At 45.9% G+C, this 27,133-nt stretch overlaps 1 protein-coding gene across 23 annotated transcripts in view; it reads left to right on the top strand.

Moving 5' to 3' along the window:
• RBFOX1 (RNA binding fox-1 homolog 1) overlaps window positions 1–27,133 on the top strand; it is a 2,070,746-nt gene that overhangs the window by 262,739 nt on the left and 1,780,874 nt on the right. For 22 of the 23 annotated variants that reach the window (XM_058711264.1, XM_058711259.1, XM_058711245.1 and 19 more), the window contains one exon: window positions 12,785–12,844. In XM_058711264.1, coding sequence (XP_058567247.1) covers window positions 12,785–12,844 — 60 coding nt within the window. Of the gene's footprint in view, window positions 1–12,784; window positions 12,845–27,133 lie in introns of those variants that run through there. The other variant, XM_058711267.1, reaches the window with a different exon arrangement.

Below are 27,133 nucleotides of genomic sequence, written 5' to 3'. Positions count from 1 at the left end.
CAGGTCCTACCTCAAGCAGTTTGTACTCATTAGGAAGAATAATCCATTTGCATGATTAAACGCTTGTTCTTTCCACATAGGTGTGTTGAGTACTTGGTGTGTGCCACTGGTGCCTATGCTGGGGGTAGAACAAAGCATTCATGGGACATGGATGGGACACAGTTATGTGGGGGCGACCATCATCCTGTTATAATCCTGGCATTATCAAATAATGCCAATAACTAATACAACGGAATACTCACAAGCTTTAGGAAGTGCCACAATGTACACAGTGCTGTAAGGGTATGTCACAGGGGTTCCTTACTTAGTGTGGTACATTGCAGAAGGCTTCCTGGAGGAGGTGTTTGAATTGCAGACCTAAACGGTCTCATTTGTAAGATGAGCTAATATCACTGATAATATAATTGTCACATTTATTGGTACGTGCCAGGCTCTGTTCTCCGACCTTTACACGCAGTAACTCATTGACCCTCACGGCAGCCCTGTGGAAAAGGTGCTGTTATTACCCCCGTACATAGGAGTTCCAGTAGCAGAAGGCAACTAAAGACCTTCCCGTGTTGGGGCAATAGCAGGTACAGCTGGAGCTCAGAGTGAGAGAGGGTGAGGTGAGGAGGAAGAGGATGAAGGGTGAGCAGGGGGCAGACCACATGCAAGGCCTGGAGGGCTCAGGTAAGGCGTTTGGACGACTTAGGAACAGAGAGAAGCCGCTGAGCGATAGGAAGCAATGTGTGCTTCAGGAAAGGAACTGAGGGCGTTCTAATGCAGTCAGTGTAGTTGAAAGTAAAGCTGAGAAACTCATTTGGGGTTTATGCACGACACGGGGATTACATTTAAGCAGCAGTTGTTCCGAACAGGAGGCGGCTTCTAATTGCAGTTGTTCGGCATCGAATCCACATTCAAACTTGCAATTATTTCCCTGTTAAAAGAGCTGACGGTTCCCTCTTCCGCAGGGAGGCAGTCTCAAGAGAGCCCTAATCCTGGGGACTTGGCTTACACCCGGGTCCCCCGAGTATCAGACCACATTCCCACGGAGTTGTTCCTGTTGGCGGGCCACAGGGACAGACAGGACGCGGGGCACAGGATAGAAACAGCTGATGAGGCGGAAGGGCATCTAGATGGATGCATCTAGAGCAGCTTAGTGGAAGGAGGCCATGGCACAGCTTAGCCTAGTCACTATCTCACCTTCTACATAGGGCCAGCAGAAAACATTAACAATTGTCACAAATTGAGGAATTGATGTGCTCTTATCCCCACCACCACCCTCTTGAAGATGAGGACACAGAGAAGAAAGAACCCGCTACAGTCACATGCCACATCAAGAGCAGAGCTTACATTCGAAGCCAGGCTGATCTGAGTACAGAGCACAGTGTCTTAACCTCTACACTGTGTTATGTCTCAGGTTGGTGGGAATTCCTGGAAGAAGCGGTGGCTCGTTAAGCCCCAAGTGTCTCTTGAGAGACTCAGAAAGAGGAGCAGGGACTATAGTCACACACACACTCTTCCCTTAGCAGCTACGTGTCCTTGGGCAATTTGCTTACCCTGTCTGGGCCTCATTTGTAAGATGAGCTAATATCATTCACAATATGATTGTCGCATTTATTGGCACGTGCCAGGCTCTATCCTCAGACCTTTACACACAGTACCTCTTTTACCTTCATGGCAGCCCTGTGGAAAAGGTGCTGTTACTATCCCCATTTTATCAGAAGAGGAAACTGAGGCATAGAGAGATTACATGACATGTGCCAGGTCACACAGCTGGGGAGAGGTCCAGTCTGTCTCCTGAGTCACTTAGGTTGTTACAGAGACCAAACGACGTGTTTCACCCACAATTCTTGCCACAAAATGCCACGTACACAGTAAAAGCCAATACATAGGTTAGGGACATCCACGAATGCTGTTGAACCACTTTGGACTCGGTTTATTTTTTGTGAAATGGGATGATAACAGTTAACAATTCACTAGATTTTTATGATTGTCTGATTTAACATCCTCCTATGATAAAGCTATTATCTCCATTCTACAGATGGGAGAGCAAAGGCTCAGGGAGGTGGAGTGAGTTGTTCAAGGTCATGCATTGATTAAAAAATAGAGCAAGATCTCCAATGCTGGGCTGCCTGTCTCTAGAACCCACTCTCTTAGCCTGTGCAGTGTAGTGATTCTCTGGTTGGTGCCCTCTTTCATTGCAGATACTTGTCTCTAGGATTGTCTCAGGGCTGCCGTAGGCATTGCTGGTTTCATTGAGTTAGGTCCACATCCCTCTAATCAGCCTGCCCAGTGCCCCGTTCTTCAACTATCTCATTTCTGCATAAATGGCCCGTGGTGTCATGTGGGTCACTGACAACTCCTCTCTCAGGAACCCTGAAGAAATCCTGAGCAGATTGGATAAAAAGCCCTTGTCAGACATCCTAATTTTAGTGTTCTCCCTCGTGATTCCATTCAGGAAGTATTTATTTAACACTTCACTTGTTTTGCCATTCTCCCCGACTTCATCTTGCAAAAGCTCCTGTAATAACCCATGTCTCCTTCACCAGCCCCATGCTGTTCTCGTCCTTGGAAAAACTTGAGTGCTGTGTTCAGCATCTCGAGCCAGAAAAATGTCCGAGTTTCATCGTGCATCACTAATGCCCTCTTTTATCTCCATGCCGCATCTCCTAGCATTTTTGCAGAGACGTCTGTATGTCCTGCTTTCCCTTGTCTCGTTACATCTCTTTCAGACATTGTTGCCTATGTGCAAATGGACATTTTTTTGTGTGTGTGTGCTTTAAGTTTCCTTGCAAGGGCACAGTGATGAAGTGGTATTTCTCTCCCAGAGTGGTTTTTTACCATGCCTCTCAAGCTTCTATCTTCAAAAATACCCCTCACATGGCAGCATGGCCAGGTGGGCTGCTCCCTCCTGAGTGAGTATCCTCCCTCAGGTGTCACATGCCATCCATGCCCCCACAGATGGGCTGGTAGGCCATACTTAACTGCACCTCACTCACAACATGAGGATGAAATTCTCATTGTGTGTGTGGGGGACCACATTTCTGCTATCACTCATGCTTGTTTCTTGATTCAGTGAATTGGTAACTCTATTAGACATTCCTGATACAGACTCTATTAATTTTAATGGCTTTTGAGATTAATAGAGAAGGCAACTTCTCTTGATTGTATAGATGTATGTCGAAGTCTGTGGTTTCATATATGTATTTTTGTTTGGAAAAAGATATGGTCAACTCACCAAAAAAATGGACAAAGGGATAGAGGTTTGGGTTGGTTGGGATTTATTTCGTCTTTTAAAACCATTGGGGTAAAATTAACATGAAATTAACCATTTTGAAGTGAACGACTGAGTGGCATTTAGTGCATTGACAATATCGTATAACAGTCATCTCTATCTAGTTCCGAAATACATGCATCTTCCCAAACAAAACCCTGTATCCACAAAGCTTTATTCCCTATTCTCTCCTCTTCCTAGTGCCTTGAAACCATTAGTTTACTTTTTCTGTCTCTATAGCCCTCATGCCCGTGTGATAGTACAATATGAGGCCTTTTATATCTGGCTTATTTCACTTAATTTGTTTTCAAGGTTAACCTGTGTTGCAGCCTGAATCAGAACCTCATTCCTTTCTATGGCTGAATCTTAGTCTACCGCATGGATAGACCACATTTTGCCTATTCATTCATCTGTTGATGGACATTTGGATTGTTTCTACTTTTTGGCTCTGGGGTTTTTGAACTTTGCAGACATTGTCCCAGATCCAAGCACTTAGCTATTTTCTTTGTGAATATCCTAGGCCTTGATCCACTTGCCTGTCTTTGGAGAGAGCATTTGGAGGTATAGGAGCTGCCATGGTAAATGAGAACTGCAGGATCTCATGGCAGGGAATCTGGCAGTACTACATGCAGATGTCCTGCTGCCTGGTGGGCTGACCTTGACTCAAAAGACAGCTCCCTCCAGGACAAAGACAACGTTTACCCAGGGCTTAGACCAGTGGTTCACAGTCTGCCTGTACATGTCATCACTTGGGGAGATTTAAGAATTATCAAAGCTTTTGCTTCAACTCCAGAGAGTCTGACTTGATTTGTGTGGTATCGAGTCCTGGCATTTTTTGTTTGTGTGTTGACTCGGTTAAATAGAGGCCCTCAAAACCTGTGTCCCAGTCTTAACCCCCTGCAGGAGCTGGGAGAGAAAACTGAAAGTATGTATGACCTGTCCCACTATTGCTTATGTGTAAGCCACATGACCAAGCCACTTTAGTATAAGACATTGTTCAAAAGTGACCACACACACACACACACACACACAGTGATCACACAGCCTAAAGAATGGTAGAAAATAGGGGCGCCTGGGTGGCGCAGTCGGTTAAGCATCCGACTTCAGCCAGGTCACTATCTCGCGGTCCGTGAGTTCGAGCCCCACGTCAGGCTCTGGGCCGATGGCTCAGAGCCTGGAGCCTGTTTCTGATTCTGTGTCTCCCTCTCTCTCTGCCCCTCCCCCGTTCATGCTCTGTCTCTCTCTGTCCCAAAAATAAATAAAAAACGTTGAAAAAAAAATTAAAAAAAAAAAAAAAAGAATGGTAGAAAATATTTGCAAATGATACATCCAGTCAGGCTCTTGTACCTAAAATATACAAAGAACTCTTAAAGCTCAATTATTAAAAGACAACCCAGTTTAAAAATGGGTAAAGGATCTGAAAAGACAGTTCTCTGAGGAAGATAAACACATGGCCCACAAGCACATGGAAAGATGCTGGGCCATATTAGTCATCAGCGAAATGCAAACCAAAACCACAATCCAGTTCCACTTGACATCCAGTAAGGTGGCTAGAATAAAAAACACAGGTAATAACAAGTGTTGATGAGTATATGGAGAAATTGGGACCCTCACACCCTGCTGGTAGGAATGTAAAATGGTGCAGACCCTGTGGAAAACACTGTGGTGTTGCCTTGAACAATTAAACATACAGTTACCACGGGGCCGACAACTCCTTTATTCCTATATACTCCTAGGTGTATACTTGAGAAAATGGAAAACATATGTTCACACAAAAATGCATACACAAGTGTTTGTAGCAGCGTTATTCATAACAGCCAAAGGCAGAAACAACCCAAATGTCCATCAAAAGATTAGTGGATAAACAAAATGTGGTTTAGCCATATAGTGTAATATTTTTTAGCCATAAAAAGGAATGAAGTTCTGATATGTGCTACAATTTGGATCAACCATGACAGCATTATGCCAGTCACAAGACCGTGTGTTGTATGAGTACTTTTTTTTTTAATTTTTTTTTTCAACGTTTTTTATTTATTTTTGGGACAGAGAGAGACAGAGCATGAATGGGGGAGGGGCAGAGAGAGAGGGAGACACAGAATCGGAAACAGGCTCCAGGCTCCGAGCCATCGGCCCAGAGCCTGACGCGGGGCTCGAACTCACGGACCGCGAGATCGTGACCTGGCTGAAGTCGGACGCTTAACCGACTGCGCCACCCAGGCGCCCCTGTATGAGTACTTTTATACTAAATGTCCAGAATAGGCAAATTGATAGAGACAGTAGATTAATGGTCATCTAGGGCTAGAGCGGGATATGGAGGGGTAAAGGGTGATGATTAAATGGGATTTTTTTTAGGTGATGAAATATTCTAAAAATGACCCTGGTGACAGTTGCACATATCTGTGAATACACTAAAAACCAGTGAATTGTACATTTTAAATGAATTATATGTTGTGTGAATTTTATCATAATAAAACTCTTAAAAAGTGAGTGGGAACTATGGCCCAGGGCCTAAGCCCTTTTCAGCTTCTGCCAATTAATTAGCTGTGTGATTCTACATTGAAGTACATAGTAAATGCTCAATTAACTGTGGCTTTGCTTTTCTGGCATTATATTTTAGGAGGTCCAGGCATCTTGTCTGTAGCTGTATTAGAGTTACCATTGCCAGATGTGGGCTGCTGAGTGTCTCCATGACCGAGTGACATGTCTAAGGACCGTAGTCCTCAATGCATCCCCACGTAAACATTGGCCAACACTGTGTTCAGTGACATGGGAGCCTGGAAGTGTGTTTAAGTGAGAATGACATAACCAATTTATACTTGAAGATAATCCCAGTGGTACGGAATAGAGGAGGGTGAGCGGGGGAGAGAATAGGGCCAGGGAGGCCTTGGTGGAAGCCACTGTAGAGAATGTGATCTGAGTTCAGGCATGGGCACTAGGGGATGCATCTCACAGGTAGGACACTACAGCCTGGGAGCAGATTAGATGGACAGGTAGGATTACAGGGTTGGCTTTTGCAGAAATGGAGAGAGGATGGTTTGGGACCACCTGGATATATCTTGAAAACTAAATACTGCATAAGGACGTAGGTCAGGTGAGGCCAGGGCTGGGGTGGTTCATGTGGGTCAGGATGGGGCGAAACAATGAATTCCTGATGAGAGAGGTCCAGAAGATGGACTTCCCCAGTCTCCTGGGTCCTGGTCTGCCAGTGAAAAGCTGCTGGCCCCATTCTGTGATCTCTTCACGGATGGTTTTGTGGGGTGGTGGAGGCAATGGGAACGTGTGATGGAAAGGCCTCGTTCACTCACAGGGTGTGCGAGAGAAAGCCTAGTGTGCTACAATTTCCTGCCTGAGGTTCTGGGGTTTGTGTGACACTTCGACCATGGGGCCATGGAAACCAGGAAGCACTGTGGTCTGGGGGACAGCACAATGGCTTTGGATGCAGGGGTTCCAGGGTTCAGACCTGGAACTGCCTTCTCGGTTAAGCTGTGCAACCTTGGGTGAGTTGTTTAACCTTCCTTAGACCAGTTTACTTGTCCATTAGTTGAAGATGGGAGTTCCCTGTTTCTAGAAATGGGTAACATCATTGCTTCTGTCTTCTGGATAAAGGATCTCTGACAGTAAGTGTGAAGTATCTTGTCCAGAGTCATGGGGCTCACAAGTGGAACAAAGATGGTTTACACACTGGCGGTCAGCCTGTTTTCTTAACTGTCACACTAGCCTGTCTGTTGATAAAGAGTAGCTACATAAACTTGGCCGCTTAGACCACGGTGTCTAAATTTTGGGAAACTCCACAACAGACTGGGTTGAAGAATCCTGTAAGATCAGTCTTCCTCATTTTACTTATTTTACAGATGCAGACTCTGAGGCTCAGGGAGGTTAAGTACTTTCCCAGAGTCACACAGCAAATCAGCCAGACTCCTGCCTTGAACCCAACTGTACCTGACCCCCTGTTGTGGCTCTCTTTCCACTTTCCTGCCTTGACCTGCAGAGGGTCATTTTGCTGAACCTGTTAACCCTCTCCTTTCCAAATTCATACTCCATGCTATTAGGCCACGGGCCCAGGGTCTCCCCTGGTGCTGCTCTGACTGATGTGAAACTCAGTTTTCCGTAGCTTCATCTATTGATGCCTTAGACAACAGCCTAGTGTTGGAGAGAAGTCTGCATGTTACAAAAAAGGGCAGCAGGTGTTATTTGGGCTAAATTGACCTTGAAATTGATTTCTTTATTTTATGACTTACTGAGAGGAGATTAATACTTTTTTTTTCCTGCAGTCTGAAACAATTTACATGGTAATAGAAGGCATAGTCAGTCAAATAAATTGCTGGAAGTGGTCGTGTTCCAAGGGAAAAAAAATACAGAGCTTACTCACATTGATTTCTTTGCCCTGGGGAGAAGCAGAGATTTTAACATCTGGGAATAGGGAGCTAAATTTTATCTCTCATTTTAAAAGCAGAGGACTGAAGAGCTTAATCTGACATTTACACGGAATTTTCTAAGTTGGGGGAAACCAGGGAGCCGACTTACTTGCTGAAGGTAACTGGCATTTTCTCAGAAGGACTCTGTGATCTGGGGGTGTCAGGTAGGGCCTAGATGACATTTTCGGAAGATGGGCCTTGGGAAGTTGGATGCCTCCTTGCCTTCCTACTGGGCACTGGCAGGGATTGGTGGCATTGGGAAGCTGGTGATGCCACGTCTTTTCCTAGAACCAAGTGGTGCTGCCGAGGGACGATGTGAGTGGAGATCCTGCTGCCAGATTTCTGGGCTCTGCCGTGTGGCTATCCTACCCAGGGACGGGATTTGATTACAGCCGGAGCACCAGTTAGTGTACATGGATGGGTGGCATTTCTGATTGTGTTGGGATGGGTTCTTAGACTACACCTCTGGGCTCAGCAGGAAAACTCAGTGCTCCATTAGTACTGCCTGCCCTGAGAACACAAGGGGCAAGTGTAGTGTGCCACATACTTGAACTTCACAGTAAAAACCCTTAAAATATCCCCTCCCCCCATGCCATCGTTTCTGCATTCACAGCACACTGGCAGGGTTCTTGTCCTCCAAAGCAACCCCCAAGTCATTTACATTATGTGAGCTAACTTTTTTTTTTTCCAGACAATAGCAAGAAATGAATCCCTACCCAAAGGGTTCTGCTAGAAATGCCTTATGTCATGACACTAAATTGTTTTCTTTGAAAAAAAAAATTTAAGGTAGAATAAAAATTGTTCATCAAAAATACATGCCCAGAATATACAAGAGTCAGAAGTGTAAAATCCCTACTTCCCTTCTATTCCATTCTGCTCAGCCAACTTGCTCCTATCTCCAAAATTAGCCATTTATTTTTACCAGTTTCTTATCTATCTTCCAGAGATTTCAGTGCATACAGTATATATGCATATAATCTTAAAACAAAGAACAGATTGTAGCATACTATATGAACCACTCTGCATTTTACTGTTTTTCTCTATCATTCCATATCTAGCTGCCTCATTATCTTTTCTGAGGTTTTCTGGATGCACCATAACTGATGTAGTTGGTCTCTGAATAATGGAAATTTATGTTGCTCCCAATATTTTGTAATTAAAAAGAAATGCTTCAGTGCATATCTTTGGCATTGGCCATTTTCCACATGTGCAGACATTCCATAGCAGAAATTCCAAGAAATGGAAACTATCCCTTTGTTCAGTGAGTTACATTTTTTTCACCTTGTCCTTTGTCTTATACTTTATGGTCTTTTTTTTTAATTTTTTTTTTTTTATTTACTTTTGAGAAACAGAGTCAGACAAAGCGTGAGCGGGGGAGGGGCAGAGAGAGAAGGAGACATTGAGTCTGAAGTAGGCTCCAGGCTCTGAGCAAGCTGTCAGCCTAGAGCCTGATGCTGGGCTCGAACCCATGAACTGTGAGAACGTGACCTGAGCCAAAGTCGGACGCTCAACCAACTGAGCCACCCAGGTGCCCCAATGGTCTTATTTTTTTTTTTATGCAGAACATCTGATTTGAAAATTTTTATTCATTTTTTTTTTATGGCTTTTGGGTTTGGGTCATAATTAGAAAGGTCTTCAGCTCTCTGAGATGATAAAAATCTACATGATTTGATTATGTTAGGTCCTCCAGTTGGTTCAGCCATTCAGAAGTTATTCTGATTTTTTGCCTGGGCAAATGCAGCCTCCATGGTAAGGTGGACTTGCCTATTATCTGTGATCACCTAGGGCCCATGGTCTGGCCTTGTCAGCTTCTCACCCTGCCCTTTGTCTCCCAGAATCCAGACTTCTCCAGGAGTCTCACACTTCTGTAGTCGGGACATGTTTGGGTACCATGGGCCTGGACATTTAGAAAACTGACCTCACCTGTCTTTCACAACTAGGGTCCCTGCAGGTCTTACTGGATCCATCTTTAGGAACCCGCCATGCCTCCAAACCCCAGCACAACTTCTGTCCATTAGCTGTGGTCTTGGCCTTCTGTTTATCTGAGTTCTGTTTAAATGACTTTAAAAGTCATGTCTGTGCAAACAGTGTCACATTCAAATGCTGTCTGTCACGGCTCTTTGGGAACTCACACCAGTTCATGCCAAATCCTCTATAGGGTGATGCCAAATGGCCCCATGGGGCTCTCTTGCTTGGTCATTGTTTAAACTGGCTGAGTCCTCACGGTTGGTGATCCGTGTCCCAGCTTTTGAAATCTGCCAACCAAGACACAAGAGGGCATGAATTCCAAGGGCAGAATACTGGACTTCAAGGGCAGGAATGAGGTCCAGGGAAGGGGTCCACTGCACTTGGGACAAAGGAAAAAGAGATGGGCAGCAACTCTGGGTTGCTTAGGGTCCTACTCAGTGATGTGTTAAGGGGAAGAGAGAGATCTTCTCCTTCTTAATGAAAAATTTTCATTACGATGCACCAGGTTGAGTCACAAGATACAGAAGTTTATTATAAGGACTCAAGGAGACAAGTGAGGCTTTCTGGAAACCAGAACAATGTCAGACAGCCCTGCTGCCTCCCCTCTTTTGGAGAGTTCTTCCTTCTCTGTTGTCTGCTTCTGGGTTAGAACCCACTTAGGTGCTTGTCACTGTTTCCAAGGTGAGGATGCAAACAGGCACAGGGAACTGGGTGTAGTTAGCTGCTTTGTTCAGGATAACACAGGGACTGTGTAAAAAAGGGTGGGGGGCTGCCAGTTAGTATGGAGCAGACACAATAACAGAGTATGAAAGGGTCTAATGGTATCAGAAGTCCTCTGAGGACAGTGGGCTGAGTTGGTGCCATTCCCACCTCTTAGGGGTGAAGGCTCCAGACTAACGAACGTGAGGTGGAAATACCACAAGGAGGGATCCTCAGCTAAGTAGGAGACTGGGCAGCTGGCTGCTGGAAGGGGCTTGGGAGGTGAGGAAGGAGTCAAGAGAAGGAGGCAAGTCTCTAGAGGGGACAGCTGGATAGGAGTTGCTCAGGTGAGGGTTCCCAGATAAGATCCTACTTGAGTGTAAGGGTCTCTTTCTAGGCCTGGGGACTCTTATCACTGTGGCAGGAACAGCTCACCTAGGGCCTCCCCTCTCCTTTCTTCTGGTCAGCTTCCTCTGGAAGGCTTAGATTTGGCTGAAGCCACACTTGACCTTCCTGTAGTAATGGCTGCTACGGAGCCAAGAGTGGCTTTGAATACAAGTGCTTTGGACTTCAGGAGCCCAGAGACTTTCTCCATGTGTCTTGGTCCCTATTCCTGAAAGAGACTCTGTAGTTGGTGCATCCCTTGACCAGCTGGAAGTAGGCAGGGGGGTTGGGTCCCTTTCAAAGAAAGGACCACACAGACCCCAGGGGATCTGTAACACTTGGAACTTGTCCGTTAGGTGAGATCTGTTATAGGCCTGAACTCCACTCAAGCATAGCTTCTATTTGCCTCTATAGAAAATGGGACCAAGAGACAAGGAAGAAAAAATAGCCATTTTCAGACAATAGACATTTGTCAAGGCAGAATAAGTACATCTGTCTGCAAAATCATGCTTTTGGCAACATCTTCCTCCTCTCTCCCCTCTAAGGCTGCTGCTTTAGGCGGTTGCTGGAAGGCGAGAGGCATAATTTGTGTTTAAATCCATCCTTCCCTCCCTCCCTGAATTCGTTAATCACTTCAGTAATGGGTGGGTGGCATGGGGACCATCTCCCATGCAGAGGAAGGAGGGGTCCAAGCACCGTTTTGGTCTTGTGGTTGCTGCATTTTTCCATGACCAATGTCTTTGGCAAAACTGCAATAAAGGGAAATACTGAGAGGTTTTCCTTTTGTCGGTGTGTGTAAACTATTGACAGAACTCTGTTCATGGGTCTAAGTAACTTGTGGCTAGTACAGGAGAGTAGACAGCTTCTTCTCTCTCTCTTCCTGTCTTTCTTCCTCTGTCTCTCTTGATACCTTTCTATATCTCTGTCTCCCTCGTTTGTGTGTGAATGCACACATACCTCTCTCTCTGCCCAGGAGGTTTAAGAGGTGACTCCAGGTCAAACCCCACTGACATGGAGTTAACAACAATTTGGAGCTTGAGGGTTGGATGTTGATGGACTGTAACTATGTGCTCCCATGTGCTCCCATGGCTCCCATGTGCTATGCCTCACGGAGAAGTGGGAAAGGTGTCAGGGGAAAATACAACAGCACAGTGAATATCCATCCCTTCACATCTGGGTCTAAGCTCTGGTTTCACTGCACCCCTGCCCAGGTACTTCAGACAGGTTCTCAGCCTCTTTGTGATTCTGTGCCCATAGCACGGGGCTGGGATGGAGACCTGCTTCTGATAACCTTGTGAGGGTTAAAGAACGAAGTACATGCAGAGCATTAGGCACACAGCAGTGCAGGTGCTCCAGGAACAGGAGCTGTTGCGGGGGAGGGAGGGGGCAGGGGAGGGCGTGGGAGGGCACGGGATGAGGCTGTGGAAAGTCAGCCTGGACCAGTCATGAGGCGGCAGGGTGCAGCCCTCAGGCTGGGGCAGGGGGGGGAATATCCAGTCCTAGAGAAGAGTCTAGACCATTGCTGCCTAATAGAGATGTCTGGAGAACCACACATGTAATTTAATATTTTCTAGTAGCCACATTAAAAAGTAAAAAGAAACAGATGAAATTAATTATAATAATATATTTTATTTTAAATATTCACAATATATTTATATATTTAAATACAACATACTTTATTTTAATATACTATTAAATATAATTTTGATGTGAAATCAATATACAAATATTAATGGGATATTAATATTAATGAGGCATTTTACAATCAATTTATTTTTTTCATTAGTGTCTTCAAAATCCAGCAGGTAGTACATACTTCTAGCACATTTCAGCTCACATTAGTTGTAGGTGCCTAGTAGTGGCTGCTGTGTTGGGCAGGGCAGGTCTAAACACCTCCCACCTCCCACTCCAGGAGGGGGTTGGAAGGAGAGAGAGAGAGAAAGCAAGTGGGATGACTAAAAATGGTGAGAGACCATGGGTCATGCTAAACTGGGCTACTCCAAATTGGAATTTTGTCTTCAATGTGGGTTCCTCCACCTGTCTTTGTTTTTGTTTTTGCCAGGACTACAAATGTGAGAACTCAGTCCCCCTCTCCAGTGCCAGGAACAGTCCACAAGACTCAGTAAGTAGAAGCATTTTGCTGAACGCATTAGATTTAGAAACCGCTTTTGCATCCTTTTCGGCCTCCTTGCTCTCCATCATCAATCACCAGGACTGGTTTTTACCTGAAACTGATCTTGCTGGAGAAGTAACTGGGTTTGAGGGGAATAAATGTTCCCAGGCACTCACAGAATTTCTATTAGGAAGCACCTGGGGCCGGAGTCTCAGTCTGTGTTACAAGATAGGAAAGCTGAGTTCTCCCCTCAGAGAAGAGCCAGGCCCATTTGGGGGGACACATCTGGGGCAACAGCGACAGGTAGAGGGGCCATGGGCTGGTCTTTTTGCTTCTTGATGTGGAGACAGACCCCAGGGTGATGAGAAATGGAGGGATTATCCCCATAGGAATGTTGATGAGTGCTTTGAAGCCCCATGTCCTGGTACAAGGTTTGGGTTATTAGGACATAGGACTGTTGCTGGTGCTAGATGTGGATTTCTATGCTCCCTCCACATGTCATCCAGGCATACAGGGGGCAGGGACACTCCCTGTAACTGCAATTCCCAAAACACTCCTGCTCGTCCTCTCTGGGATGTGAGAACTGTGTGGTACGGTCCGAAAGTGTGTTAGGTTTGTTTGTCGCTGGTGACTATGAGATGATTTCAAAGGGCTCATAGACCTTTGTTGTTGTTGCTTTGTATTAGTCACGATGTGTTTAGTTTGACTGTTGTCTTCATGGCAAGCAATGCTGGCTTTCTATTTATGGTAATGACGTGAAATGTCTTTAGAAAATATTTTTTAAAGACATGAGTTGACTTAGAAAAGAGTATGGACTAAGTTTAGAGGTAATGATAATGTAGATATGGCAAGATATTGTGGTGATGATAAGAGCATGGCTGGGAGTAAATTCTTTTATCAAAAGATTTCATGGGGCACCTGGGTGGCTTAGTTGGTTAAGTGTCTGACTTCAGCTCAGGTCATGATCTTGTGGTTTATGAGATTGAGCCCCACATTGGGCTCCGTGCTGACAGCTCAGAGCCTGGAACCTGCTTTAGACTCTGTGTCTCCCTCTCTCTCTGCCTCTCCCCTACTCACCCGCTCTCTCTCTCTCCATCTCAAAAACAAATAACATTAAAAAAAATTTAAAAAGATATTCACATGACCTTGGGCAACATCTGTGTGTGATCTCTTGTTGGTGTGCCCCCCCCCCTCCCCACTTAGGACCCAGTCTGTGCTGATACTTGGTGCATACTAGACATTCGAAGGACCCACTTCTTGGCTTCTATCTGTTCCTCCCAAATGACTTTTGAGGCTAGGTTTTTACAATAAACTCATTGCTGGATCACCTGAAAGAAGGGGTCACCAGTGATGCCAAATGGAGGAGGAAGAAGAGGAAACATGATGAGAAATGACCACCACACAGCTAGCTGTCTTGTCCCACTTTGCATTTGACCAAGTGTTTGATCTCTGTGCTGATTCAGTCCCCTCAATGACCCCATCACGTAAGTGCTGGTCCTGTCTTCATTTTGTGGATGAGGAAACCAAAGCTTGAGTGAAGTAGAGAATATGTCCAACATCACACAGCCTGGACTCCCTCTCTGTTGCACTGCGTCAATGTCCACAACTCCACATCAAGTCTCTGTGGTAGTCTCCCCATTGTGTAGATGGGGAAATGATTGCTAGACCACGAAAGTGTATTTTATCTCTTGGCACATAGAAAAGTACTCTAGACTTTAGTGGTTTAAAAGGACAAACATTATCTCACAGTTTCTGGGGTCAGGAATTTGGGAGTGGCTTAGATGGGTGGTTCTGGCTCAGGGTCTCTAAAGAACTGGCATCACCATCATCCTCAGGCTTGAGTGGGGCTTCAGCTCCTCCTATGGAGACTCTCCATAGAGTTGTTTGGGTGTCCTCATGACACGGCCCTCTAGGAGGAATAGAGAGCAAGGCAGAATCCCTGACACCTTTTATGACCTATCCTCAGAGGTCACATGCTCTCACTTCTACTGTATTCTGTTACTCATGCAAACCATCCACGATGAAATTGTTGTAGGGGGCTACACACAAATGTAGATACCCAGAGGAGGGATCATTGGGGGGCATTGTGGAGGCTGAGTACCACACTCCTCATGATCTTAGAAATAACTGTGTGTTTTATGGCACACAGGAGTCTAGTAACCTCACATGAAGCCTGTGGAAAGAAAACATAAATATAGCAAACCCATTTTGCAGGTGAGAAAATGGAGCATGGAACAGGGAAGTGACTTACAAGTCTTGAAGCTGGTTATGCTGTGCAGGAACTTTTAAAGAGAAAGATGAAAGCATGTGGAGAAACCTCCCCCTATCCACTTTAATGCTCGTTATCCACAGTAGGACTAAAGGTGTCTGAGATCTCTCCATTTGCCAGGATCCTAGAAGAGCACCCCTGCCCCCCTGGATTTTCAATTTTGTTGGATTGGGTTGGATATTCTCTGGCCCTTAGCCCCACCTCATTAAAGCTGATGGGTGGTCTCTACTGGAAGTAAAGATGGTATCCTGTTTCTTTTTCTACTGGAAGCTGAGGAGTTTTAGAGGTTTTCTGAGGTCAGCAACCCTAACCCACCCCTTCTTCCCTACCTCTGACCTTCGTAGTACTGCCATTCTGGGTCCTTCTGGCTGGAATCCATGGATCAGTCTCCCAGCCTAATGTGTCACAGGTAGAAGGAGTCATTTTTTGTGATTTTTGGTTCGTGGCAACATGTGGTGACCGATGATTCCATCTCACGTGTTTGAAAGCATAAAACATGTTTAGTCTTTGATGAAGTAATCACACTTGTAGGAATTTACACCTTGGCGATGAATGTGTGAATGCAAGAAGCTGTGTTTGTATATTTGTTGAGGGATGCTTGTATTAGCAAAAAATAATAATAAAGATATGGCCTCAATAGCCATCAATAAGGAATTGTTTAAGTAAATTACATGCATCCATAAAGTCCAAGCCAAGCTGCTGCTAGAATTTTGTGGTGAAGATTTATGTTTATGGACTTGGAAACATGCTCATGACATATTGTTGAGTGAGAAATACAGCATATATCATATGACTCCAATTATGTGCAATTATATTCATATATCTCCCTGTCTCTGAATGCAGAGAGAGGTGTCAGAAAGGCAGATGGGGAATTGAACTAAATTGGTAGTTTTGCATTTTTCTTTGGACTCTTGCAGTTTTATTTATTTATTTTTTACAGTGAGTGGTAATTTTCCTTGATAATAGTAAGAGTAGTAGTAGTAGTCATGATATTGATAGTGACTATTTATAAAATGAAGAAGTGAGTCTTAGGCTTTAAGTGAGGTGCCCAGGGCAGTTGATGACATTTTATTAAAGTTTTATTTTTAGTTGTCATAGAAATGCTGCAGTCCCTTTGGAAGAGTGAAAATGGGGCTCAGAAGACTGAACCAGGGCCTGGAGACAGACTTTCTTGTCCTTGGCTGCCCCAGGGGCCAGAAAGTCTCAGGCTTTGGCATCTTGCCACCACTTCTACTCACTGCCCTGCCCTGTGTTGCCACACAGTTTCCCCAGTTCTGACCTCCAGCTTTCCAGTTGGGAAAGCCTCCCAGAAAGAGCCTTTCTTGGATACAGCAGATGTGACTCACTTGTGTCCAGAGTCCAGGACATAACAATAATGATAGCATTATTGGGCACCTACGAGGTACCTGGCATTGTGCTGAGTGTATCAAATGCATGATCTCATTGATACCTAGAACAGCCCACCAAAGGAAGAACTTTCCCTAGCCCCATTTCCACAGGTGAAGACCAGCCTCAGAGTCAAGTGTCTTGCTCAGAGTCTCATAGCTAATGGGTGGTATATGTGGGACTCAATCTGGATTTGACTGTTGCCCGAGCTGAGTTGCACCGAGGCCACCCGCTTCTGTTTAATGGTGCAAGGAACATTTCTGGGAAGATCTTAGATGTAGGGATGATTCTCAAGTCAGCAGGGAAGGTGAACATCCTACCTGGTCAAAGCTACTTGTCTTTGCTTAGGTATCAGATGAAATGGTTATGTTGAGGTGATATGCTGGAGGCCTAACATACACCTGTCTTTAAATATCGGGGTCATTTGTAGTCCAATAGTCACATGATGGGAAGCACTTGGAAAATGAGGCTAAGAAACTTGCAGATTTACACTCCATTCTGGGGTTCACTCTGGAGTGAGTGTGTCCTAAAATGGATGGAAGTGACCCTGCTCCAGCATGAAGAACACTACTACTCTTTTCTCTTTCTTGATCATACTGGAGGCCTAGTTCAGTTAAGTGTCAGAGTCCAAGTTTCTACTTTGTTCTCCTTCATTCCAGAGATGCATTTCATAACGTCTCTATTCCTCTGTCACAGAAATATACTATATTCATTTTCTTCTGTACAAAAAATTGCAGAAACTTAGCTTAAAGTAACATCTGTTTATTATCTCAGTTAGCATATATCAAAGGTCTGTGGACAAGCATGGTTGGGTCCTCTTCTCAGAGTCTCCCAAGGCTGCATTTAAGATGGCAGCTGGAGCTGGGGTCTCATCTGGAGCTTGGGGTCCTCCTCTGAGTTCAACTGGTTGTTGGAAGAATTAATTTCCTTGCTGTTGCAGGATGGAGGATGTATGCTTATAGAAGCTTCCTACACTTCCTTGCCACATAGCCCTCTCTGTAGGCAGTTCACATGATGGCAGCATAATTTTTCAAGGCCAGCAGGAGAATCTATTTGGGCATGCTAGCAGGATGGAGTGCTACGTATATATGTCATCATATAATCACGCACGAGGCATTCCATCAAATTTTCTGTCAGAGGCAAGTCATGGGTCCTGCCCCCACTCTTGGGGAGGGATGATCCATGGCATAAACCTGGTCTTTCCACCCCAGATACTTGCTCATCAAAGTCTTGAGACAAATCTAGCTTTCTCTTGGTCTTTGGGCCAAGTGCTCTACTCCAGCATCTTTCCGTGCAGCATCCTCCTCTTCCTCCCCAAGTAAAGGGCTCATAGCTCCCCCAGGCCACAGTCCCCCCATCATTGCTGGACTCTACAGCATTCCTGACACCCATCTCTCTGGGTGTCTTCCTCCCCATTTGTATTCTGTGGGACACTCCCTGCTGCAGCCACCACAGCAAATGAATATTTAATGGAATGCTGCCACCTTTTGGAATTTAGCAAAAGTGATCAGTATTGTTTAGAGGGGTGGATGTGAAGCTCTTGGAAGAAAACACAGTCCTGTTTCCTTGTACACACCCCAGCATACACACACACACACACACACACACACACACACACACACACACACACACACGTGCACATGCACACATGCGCTCACCCAGCCTGTATTTCCACTGGGGACTGACTAAGGTTTGATGCAAGATTCCAGAAGGAAAAAAAAAAGGAGCCAGTTTCTTCTTGAGGCAGGTTTGTTCGTCATTTATGCTCTGGTTCATAATCACTGTGAGCGCTGACAGTCCTGTGCCGTTTCACACTCCAAGAGGCAGCAGAATGTATGAGCAAGAGCCTTGGTGCATTGGGTTGGATTTCGTCCCTGGTTCTGCCTCCAGCCCTCCAAGGATTTCAGCTTCCTTATCTACCTTCCCAATGGGGGGTCTACCAGGCTCTTTTGGCTCTCAACCTCCTGATTGCAGGTTGTGATGTCTGTAAGCAGGTATGGGAAGTAGGTAACACCACATTTATAGGTGCCAAATAGGAGTGGTGCTCAGGCTATTTCTTTCCTCAGAAAGAAAGACTTAGTCATGATTAGTAGTTAGGGGACAGTGGCAGCGTGAGTGCCATCCCAATGCCAGGTATCTCATGGAGACACAGTAGCCAACACAGAACTGCCCGCTCCCCTGCATCCCCCACTGCTTTCCTTCCTGTGTATTCAAAGGCTTCACCATCCTCCTGTCCCCCAGCATCCTTTTTATTTCCCTAGCTTACTCCCAGTCTGAAGTCACCAAAGTTTGTCCATTCTCCCTTGGCATATCCTTAGTGGACCCACTGCTCTGGTTCACGCCCTTGTTATGGCACGTCTGGATTATACAACCAGCTCTAACCAGTCCTCTGCTTTGGACTTTGCCTTCTTCAGTTAGCAGCCTCATATGCTTGACCATGACTCTCCTTTTGAGCATGCTTCAGTAGCTCTGTGCGATCTGAGAATAGAGTGCAAACTCCTCTGATTCCAAGCCTGACATTTGGACCCCATCTTGCACTCCTCCAGTCCTGGTCTCCCTGACTGGGCACCCTTCCTTAGATTATCACCTCTGCTCCACTTCCCCCACTGAAGCCTGACTGCAAAAGTTCCTAATCATCCATCAAGATCAATCAGAAAAGTGTTGTTCAAAGATTTTCCCCAAGTCCTTCTGTTCTATTGAGTTATTGCATCCCCTGGATACCCTCTGCCTTCCCTTCCTCCCTTCCCTCCTCACCTCCTTCTTTCTCACTTCTCCTTCTCATCTATCCCTCCCTTCACTCGCCTCTCTTAAACTCTTGTACTCACTACTGAGAGTCAGAAGATACAAAAGTGAAGTAGACCCAGACCCTACCTTCAAGGGGCTTGCAGTGATGACGAAATAAAACCATGAATAAAAGAAACCTATAATTGAGGCACAATCTGATTGCTTTAGTGGAGGCAGAATACAGAATTTGGTGGTGGCACAAATAGGTGGTCAGAGAAGGCTCCATGGAGGAAGTGTCACTTAGAGTTGTGAAGGACAAGGGGGATCCTCACAGCAGTTGCAGGGGCAGGGATTTTAGGTAGAAGGACTGCCACGGGCATGGACTTTAGTCTGACTCAGATTCTAGAGGAGGGGGCGTTAGAGAAATAGGCATGCCTCGGTGCTTCGTGATGGGCAGGAGTTGAGTTTTTGCTGTGATTGGTGTGGGGCTACAGAAGGGTTTTAAGCTGGTGATTGCCTTGATCCGATTTGCATTTTAGACAGATCTCCCTGGGACCTGGCTTAGGAGCTGAGTGACTGGAGGAAGCCTTGGTTCCTCTTGGGCATTTTTCACTCCTCCGACCCCCTGGAGCAGGCCTCCGGAGCAGAGGGGTCACCAGCTCGGCGCCCAGGCTTCCAGGCTTCCAGGCACGCTCTGCTTCTCATTGCTAATATGCCTTTCTATAGCATCTGCTCGGCAGAAAACCAAGTGTGGGGACGAGATAACAGCATTAAGAGCAGAAGGACAAAGCTGATACTCAGGGCAGTGAGACATGGAGGCTTAAATTCTTTCCCTTCAAAATGTCGCACATGATTTTGGCCACGTGGTCCTGATTAAAGCAAGCCAGGCTTGCCAGGATGAAATGCTAAGTGGTGCTCGTGACCCCGGGCACAGTGAGTGCAGAGGTCTGCTGCTCTGATGAGTATCCCTGCCCTTCCTCCCCACTGCTTTCTGCCAGATAAAAGAAGGAAATCTATTTAGTGATTTTTTCCAAATCCCTGAGGATGGCTATGCCCCCTGGAGACACAGTGATACTGACAGGTTTCCAATGTTAGCATCCAACTTGAGGTTGGGAGTGGGGGTCTTCTCCCTCCCTCCTGAGGGAGTGTCTCAAATACAGTGGACACTCAATGAATACTTGTTAACAAAATTAATGAGTGGAAGAATCAGTCTTATTGATTTGGAGCACCCCAAAAGGCTTCTTCATGCCTCTCCCAAAGTCAGTACTACCTCTCCCCAACTACGCTCCTGACTTTATTATGAAAGATCGATTTTACTCATTCATGAACTTCACCTAAGCCCCAACAGTACATGTTCATCAGCCTTCTTTCCTACAGCATCATCCCCAGGACATCCAGCTATGTTCCTGCATGTATCAGTCGTTTCTCCTCTTGAAATTGTTGAATAGTATTTCATTGTTTACCTTTGCCATCATTCTCTGGAATTCTTGATGAGCATTTGGGTTGCTTTCAGTTTGGGGGGTATGTGCACTTGTGTATCCATTGTTTGGTGGAAAGATTCATCCATTTCTCTCGGGAAGATGCCAAGGATGTATTTGTGTGGTCACATAATAGAGACGTGTTTAGTTTTAGTAGATGTTACCCCCACATTTTCCACAGTAGTTGTATACATTACCACTCCCACAATGAAAGCATATGAATCTCCCTTGTATGTTAAGCCCTTTAAATGCATATGTCGTGAATTGTCACAACATCCTGGGAGGCAGGTGCGATTATTACTACCCTCATTCAGAGGGGTACACCATGGATCTGCTAACATGGCAAAGGTCATGTAGGTACTCAGTGATGGTGGGGACCTGATGCAAGGATGCTTCCAGAATGGCAGCAGGTCTTAAACACAGTATACTGTGGATTCTGGACAAGCAGCTCTGCCATGGAGAGGCCAGAGGGGGTGTGGTGGAGTGGTTGTGTGCACAGACTTGTGAACCAGACTGGACCCCCAGCTCTTCTTCTTCCTTCTTGTGTAAGCCCAGACAAGTATTTGGACCTCTTGGTGCCACACTTTTCACATTTGTAAAATGGAGTTGATGAATCAGGTTGTTGTGGGCATTAAATGTATTAACGTAGGTAGAGCCTTAGGAAATGTTAACTCATTAGTATTTCAGCTCTGCCCAGTTTGAGTGCTGAACTTAACTCCTTGGGGAAGAGGGCTGTCTTTCAGCCGGCTCTAAAAATTTTCAGATAGGCTACATGATTCTCCCCCCTTCCCCTACCCTCAGAAGGGAGCTGCCTCTCCTGATGAAATCTGGAATCTAATTTTGAGCCCCGAGCATTGGTTTCACAAAGCCTGCTGGGGTGCAGCCTGACTGGTCCCTTCTGAAATGAGTCTCTGCTCTTTACTGCCCCTAATAAGAAATGTGGTCTGTTTGCTCAGGGTTTTACCCTTTATAGAAATGGTCGGATTCCTTTCTTCTCCGCATCTCCATTCCACAAATCCATGCCAAATATTGATGTTTGATAACTACAAATATCACACATAGCTTTTAATCAAGAGAGACGGAGGGAAGATAAGGGGAGTAAATACATCTCTGTAAGGTAGTTCAATATTCTCAGTAACGATTTTACGAAGAAACAAAATAAGTGGGAGGAAGAGGGGAGGGCTCGGTGATATGTGTCAGGATGGGGTGGACCACCTGGAACATGCTGGACCATGCCTGGGCCCGTGCTCCCAGCCTGTGGCTTGGATTTAAGTTAGATGTTCATTACCCGAATTGGTAGATGGTATCTCATTTTACAGAAAGGAGAGATCTATTTTAAATGTGAATTTCCAATATGCCATCAGTCTATTCCATTACTAGCAAAATACATCGAGCCAAATTCTGTCCTCTGTTGTCGCTTGTCTGAGATGGGTGTGGAATGTGAATGCCTGCCATCCTCTACTCGAGGCAGAAGTCAGCCTGCTGGAGACTGAGTGGAGGTCAGCGCCAGACTTCAGGCCACCAAGATTCTGTTTCCTTCGTATGGGGACAAAGGGCAATAGTCTGATCCTGGAAGGTTGGTAGGTGTTAAGCATTGAGACATACTTGCCCAGGGTTATTCCAGACCAGAACTTGGTCAAACCAAGTGATACCTCATGATCTGAATCCAAAGCCCATCCACAAGGTGGCCTCCAACAGCTCACTGCAACCCGAGACCCATCTCAGTGCCTGTGTGTTGTAGGAGCTCAGGACCTTCTGAGTGAGTGAATGAGTGAGTGAATGAATTGGTGAGCCTGTCTTTCCACCAACATCATTGTTACTGTTTTGTTTGGCTCCTACTTTGGCTTTTCTCACCCTTCATTAGTCTTTTGCTTTGTATTTTGATGTTCTCAACCTTTTATAATTGATAAAAATGATCAGTCTCAGAAACCAATGTCAACAAAAACTAGTGATCCACCCACCTATCCACCCATCTATTCATCCACTCATTTGCTCATTCATCAATCTATCTGTTTACTCATTTACCCATCCAATATTGGGCACCTGCCATGCGTCAGACCCCACGTGGCTGCTTTCCTTGTAATGGTAAGCCCAGACGCACCTGGCTTATCTTCCTAGAGCTTACAGTCCAGTGGGAGGCGGATTAAGTATACTAGAGGATAATCCTACCTAGAGGATATCTATAAGCAGAGATAAGTGTTCCATAAGGAGGAACACGGCTCTGGGACAGCCTATTACAAGGAAACCTGGCCCAGATGGTAGGTATGTCTGAGGTTTTCCCAGGAGGAGACTCATAAGCTGAGGTCTTATGGCAAGGGCAGTGAGTAGAGGATTTCAGGCAGAGGGGCAGTGTGTGCAAATATCCTATGGCCACATTATTTCCAGGCACTCTCAGAGGTCAACTAGAGTGGCTTAAGATCAGAGAAGGATCGGGGGTGGGGGGTGGTGGGAAATATTCTAGATGAGGTCTAAAGGGTTGACGGGATAGGTGGCAGCCCACGTTGTGAAGTCCCAGGCCATAGGAAGGATATTGATCTTTATCCCAAAGCAATGGAAGATTTTGAATGGTTTTGAAGGAGGTGATCTGATTTGCTTTTTGTGAAGATCCCTCTGGTTCCTTTGAGGGTCCTTGGCTGGAGGAGGGGAAGAATTTCAGAGGCCATGAGATGGAAAAAAGCTGGTGGCATGGCAGTGGTCGGCCTCCTTCAGGCTTGAGCAGGATCTCTACCTGCCATCCAGGTGGACCTCCTTCGAAAGTCTCAGGACACTCATAGGTTCACAGTACATTTGCACTTGCACAGTTGAAGGTGGGTTCCCCAACATAAGTCTTCCAGGTTCTTGGCAAAGGGAGCATAAATAGACGTATTTCTGTGTAACGGCTGTAGCCTTACCCCCACCCCACCCTGGACACACAGAGATCTGCTTGCTTTCATAGCTGCCCAGCACGCTGATGGTACCAGGTCACAGCCCAGGATATGAATCCCAGAGGCTGAGGTTATGTTGTGTAAAACTAGGAGGAGAGATGAGGGAAGGATGGAGGTGTAAAAATTAGGGATTTTCGTTATTAGATGTCTGCGAGCTGATAGTGACACCAGAATGTCAGATCCACGTCATGGGTCCAGTTTGGATTATCATTTTGTGGGAGGAAGTGATCTGGTGCTCGGACCACAGTGGAACTGTGTTTATGGGGCCTGAGATCCAGGAGGAGGATTGGGAGAGTCCTTGATACCCGAGTGCTTCTTTGAACGTCTCCAAGTTAGAATTCTGGCCTTACCCTTATTTTACTCCCCAAATCAAAGTAGGTGATTTTTTTCCCTAGCTACTGTCAGATAAGTGGATTCATGGATGGGCATCTGAAATCCTTCTTTCCGATCCCTTTGTCTCCCATCTCCCCCTGCAGGGTTCCAGCCACCATCCACTCCCAAGAGTTTGACCTTTAAGGAGACTGTGGGAGGGAGTGTCAAATCCTATAGAAGCCCTGAGGAGAAAGTCCAGCCTCTTTCTCACTAAGATCAGCCACCTCTTTCGGAAAATTCTTAAATATTCTCATTCCTACCAGGTCTCTTTGCTGTCTTAACAAAGATTCTCTCTGTTTGGGAATTGGGGGGTCCGATGGGGGGCCCTTTTCTGTTACATGCAGCCTGGGACTCGCACTTTGTTTTCAACAACTGGGACTGCAAACATTTTTAAACCAGAAGAAAAAAACAAATTTGCGCATGGGTTAAAAACAAACTCCATCTCCCTCCAGGCCCCCCTTGGGGATTGTGCAGGAGGGCTCTGGACAGGTGGGGGGAAATTTCAATGCAACTTTCATCTTTCTGGTTTTCCTGCCTGAGTCCACAGGGATTTCATAAACATTATGTTGCTCAATTTCGGTTCAATGGCACGGAGTCGTTCCAATGTGTTCTAATTACTCAGACATAAATGATTTCTGGTGCACTTTAAATGATTTCGGATGCACTTTTGTCTATCAAGCTGCTGATTTATAACTCCCTGGGACTTTGATGTTGTGCTTCATTGATTTCTTTTAAGGCTCTTCAGAGGTATATTTATTATAGGCGATACATTTCCCTGTTCATTTGCTCCATAATTCTGAAACACTCTCATTTTCCACTTGTCAACACTCCATCCCTACCCCCTGCGCTTATGCTGTCCCAATAACAAGACACATTTATTGAGTGCTTGCTGAATGCAGAACCCGGTAGTAGATGTTATTGGGTTAGTGGAGTTACACAAATAAAGCGTGCGTGTGCGCGCGCGCACAGACACACACACACACACACACACACACACACACACACACTTCTTCCAATGGCATCCTTGTCATTTAGACAAAGGGACAACATACACAGAGACTCAGTGATGTGACAGAAGGGAAAGAACACAGGGAGGCCCCTGGGGTTAGTCCATGAGCTGTGAAGGATACCTGGTAGAGAAGGATGACAGGTGGATGGGGTCAAAACTTTGTGTCCAGATCCTTGCAGTGATGGTCCATGGGAGTGGTGCTTTGCCAAGGCAGCTGGTTTTGGTCCTGAGGATGTGGGAGTCCCAGCCTGGTCCTATTCTCATGGGTTTCTAGCTTACCACTTAATGTTCTCTTGAGCCTTAGTTTTCTCATCTGTAAAATGGAGCAATCCTGTCTTGTTGGTTAGGCACTGTGGATTGTGCACTTGGTATGGGCTAGGCAGATCCATGTTGTGTGGGACCTGAAACTTTATCAGTTTGGGCAGGGGCTTTTAGAAAATCTCTGATTCTGAATGCCTGGCTGGGTCTCTGCCCCACAGTGAAGCCACTAGAGTTAGTGCTGGTGTCTACAATGCCTTTTTTTTTTTTTTTAAGTTTATTTATTTATTTTGAGAGGAGCGGGGAGGGAAGAGGAGAAAAAGTGGGACAGGGGGCAGAGAGACAAGGAAAGAGAGAGAATCCCAAGCAGGCTCTGAGCTGTCAGTACAGAACCCAGTTCAGGCTTCAAGCTCAGGAACTGTGAAATCATGACCTGAACAGAGTCAGACGCTTAACTGACTGAGCCACCCAGGTGCCCCAATGCTTTTTAAGCCCTGGACTTCCTTTCTTCCCACACTATTTGTTGCATGAATGTGCGGTGTGTAAAACAGATAATGGTGGAGCTTCTGTGATTGGGAACCTTTTCTTTATCCCTGAGACTGGACTCTCAGGCATCTTCAGGGAAAGTGTTCTGTAACTGCTTGTGAGGTGGAGTCAGGATCTGAACTCAGTCCCCCTGCCCACTCTGGGCAGTGTCTCTGGGATTGTCTAAAAAGCAAGCTCTGTGTTGAGAGTGACAGCTCAGACTTACTTCATTGGTGGTTCTCTCCACCACCACAGGTCTCCTGTGCTGGCTTCAGGCGTCCTTCAGTGACAGGACCTTTCCCTTTCCTGATGTGCGAGCTTCAGGTTCTTGCCGCTGAGAACCTGGGGAAAGGACAATGAGGAATATGCGCCACCTAGTGACCATTTGCTGGAGCTGCCACTCTGAGTGTGGCCTCTGGGAGGAATCTTTATCTCTGGACAAGGATGAGTCTGGGGATGATGGTCATCAAGGTCCTGTTGCTGTGTTTTAAGAGGGTGTGGCTCAGATCTGCAACTTCCTGCATTAGAGCAGGAGTGACTCATGTCAGACTGTCCTTGATTCTCCCGTGGAGACTCTGTCACTGTGAATATGAGCTGCCAGAGAAGTGACTGCCTCCCTTTCTCTTTTCCCCTTCACCATCATCGTCCTTCCTCCCCTCTCTGTTTCTACCTCTTCCCTCCCTCCCTCCCTCCCTCCCTCCCTCCTATTCTTCCCTTTTTTCCCCCTCAAATCCTCCTCTTCCCTTTTTTCCCCTCAAATCCTTGTTTCAGGTGTTCTTCTCCCCCTCTTCCCTCTCCTCTCTTCTCCACCGTTCCCTCCCCACCCTGCCTCTTCTCTTCCTTCTCCCTCCCCCCACCCTCACTCTCCCTTTCTCCTTGTACTCTTCCTCCCTTCTTCCTTCCCTCCCCTCTTCTCCTCCTTACTTTGGTTCAGCCAGCCTTTCTTTAACTAAATAAATATTTTTGGTGGTTCTGTTATTTGGCCCAGGAAGGATGTGGGGCAGTTGCTGAGTTACATAGAGCTAGGCCATGAGTCCCAGCTGTGGATGGTGAGGGGTTGAGCCCGCCTGCCTGCTTTTCTTTCTTCTTTCCTCCGTGCATTTGTGTATTCATGCATGCATTCATTCACTTATTCACGAGTGCCTGCACAGATTCAATGAAAACATTTTAAGGCCAACTATGTGTCAAGCATTGACACAGACCTCACTCTGTCTTTAACCCCTGGGCATTTAGCACACACCGTCCTCTTCATTGTCTGCCTGGAAAGTTACTACTCACTTTCAGAACCCAGTCAAACATTGCCCAAACATTGCAGACTAAAATGTGAGGCTCACTCCTCCCACCCATTAGACC

Source organism: Neofelis nebulosa, chromosome 18, assembly GCF_028018385.1.
Source record: "Neofelis nebulosa isolate mNeoNeb1 chromosome 18, mNeoNeb1.pri, whole genome shotgun sequence".
Classification (NCBI taxonomy): Eukaryota; Metazoa; Chordata; class Mammalia; order Carnivora; family Felidae; genus Neofelis; species Neofelis nebulosa.
This window is presented reverse-complemented; position numbering and strand designations above follow the sequence as displayed.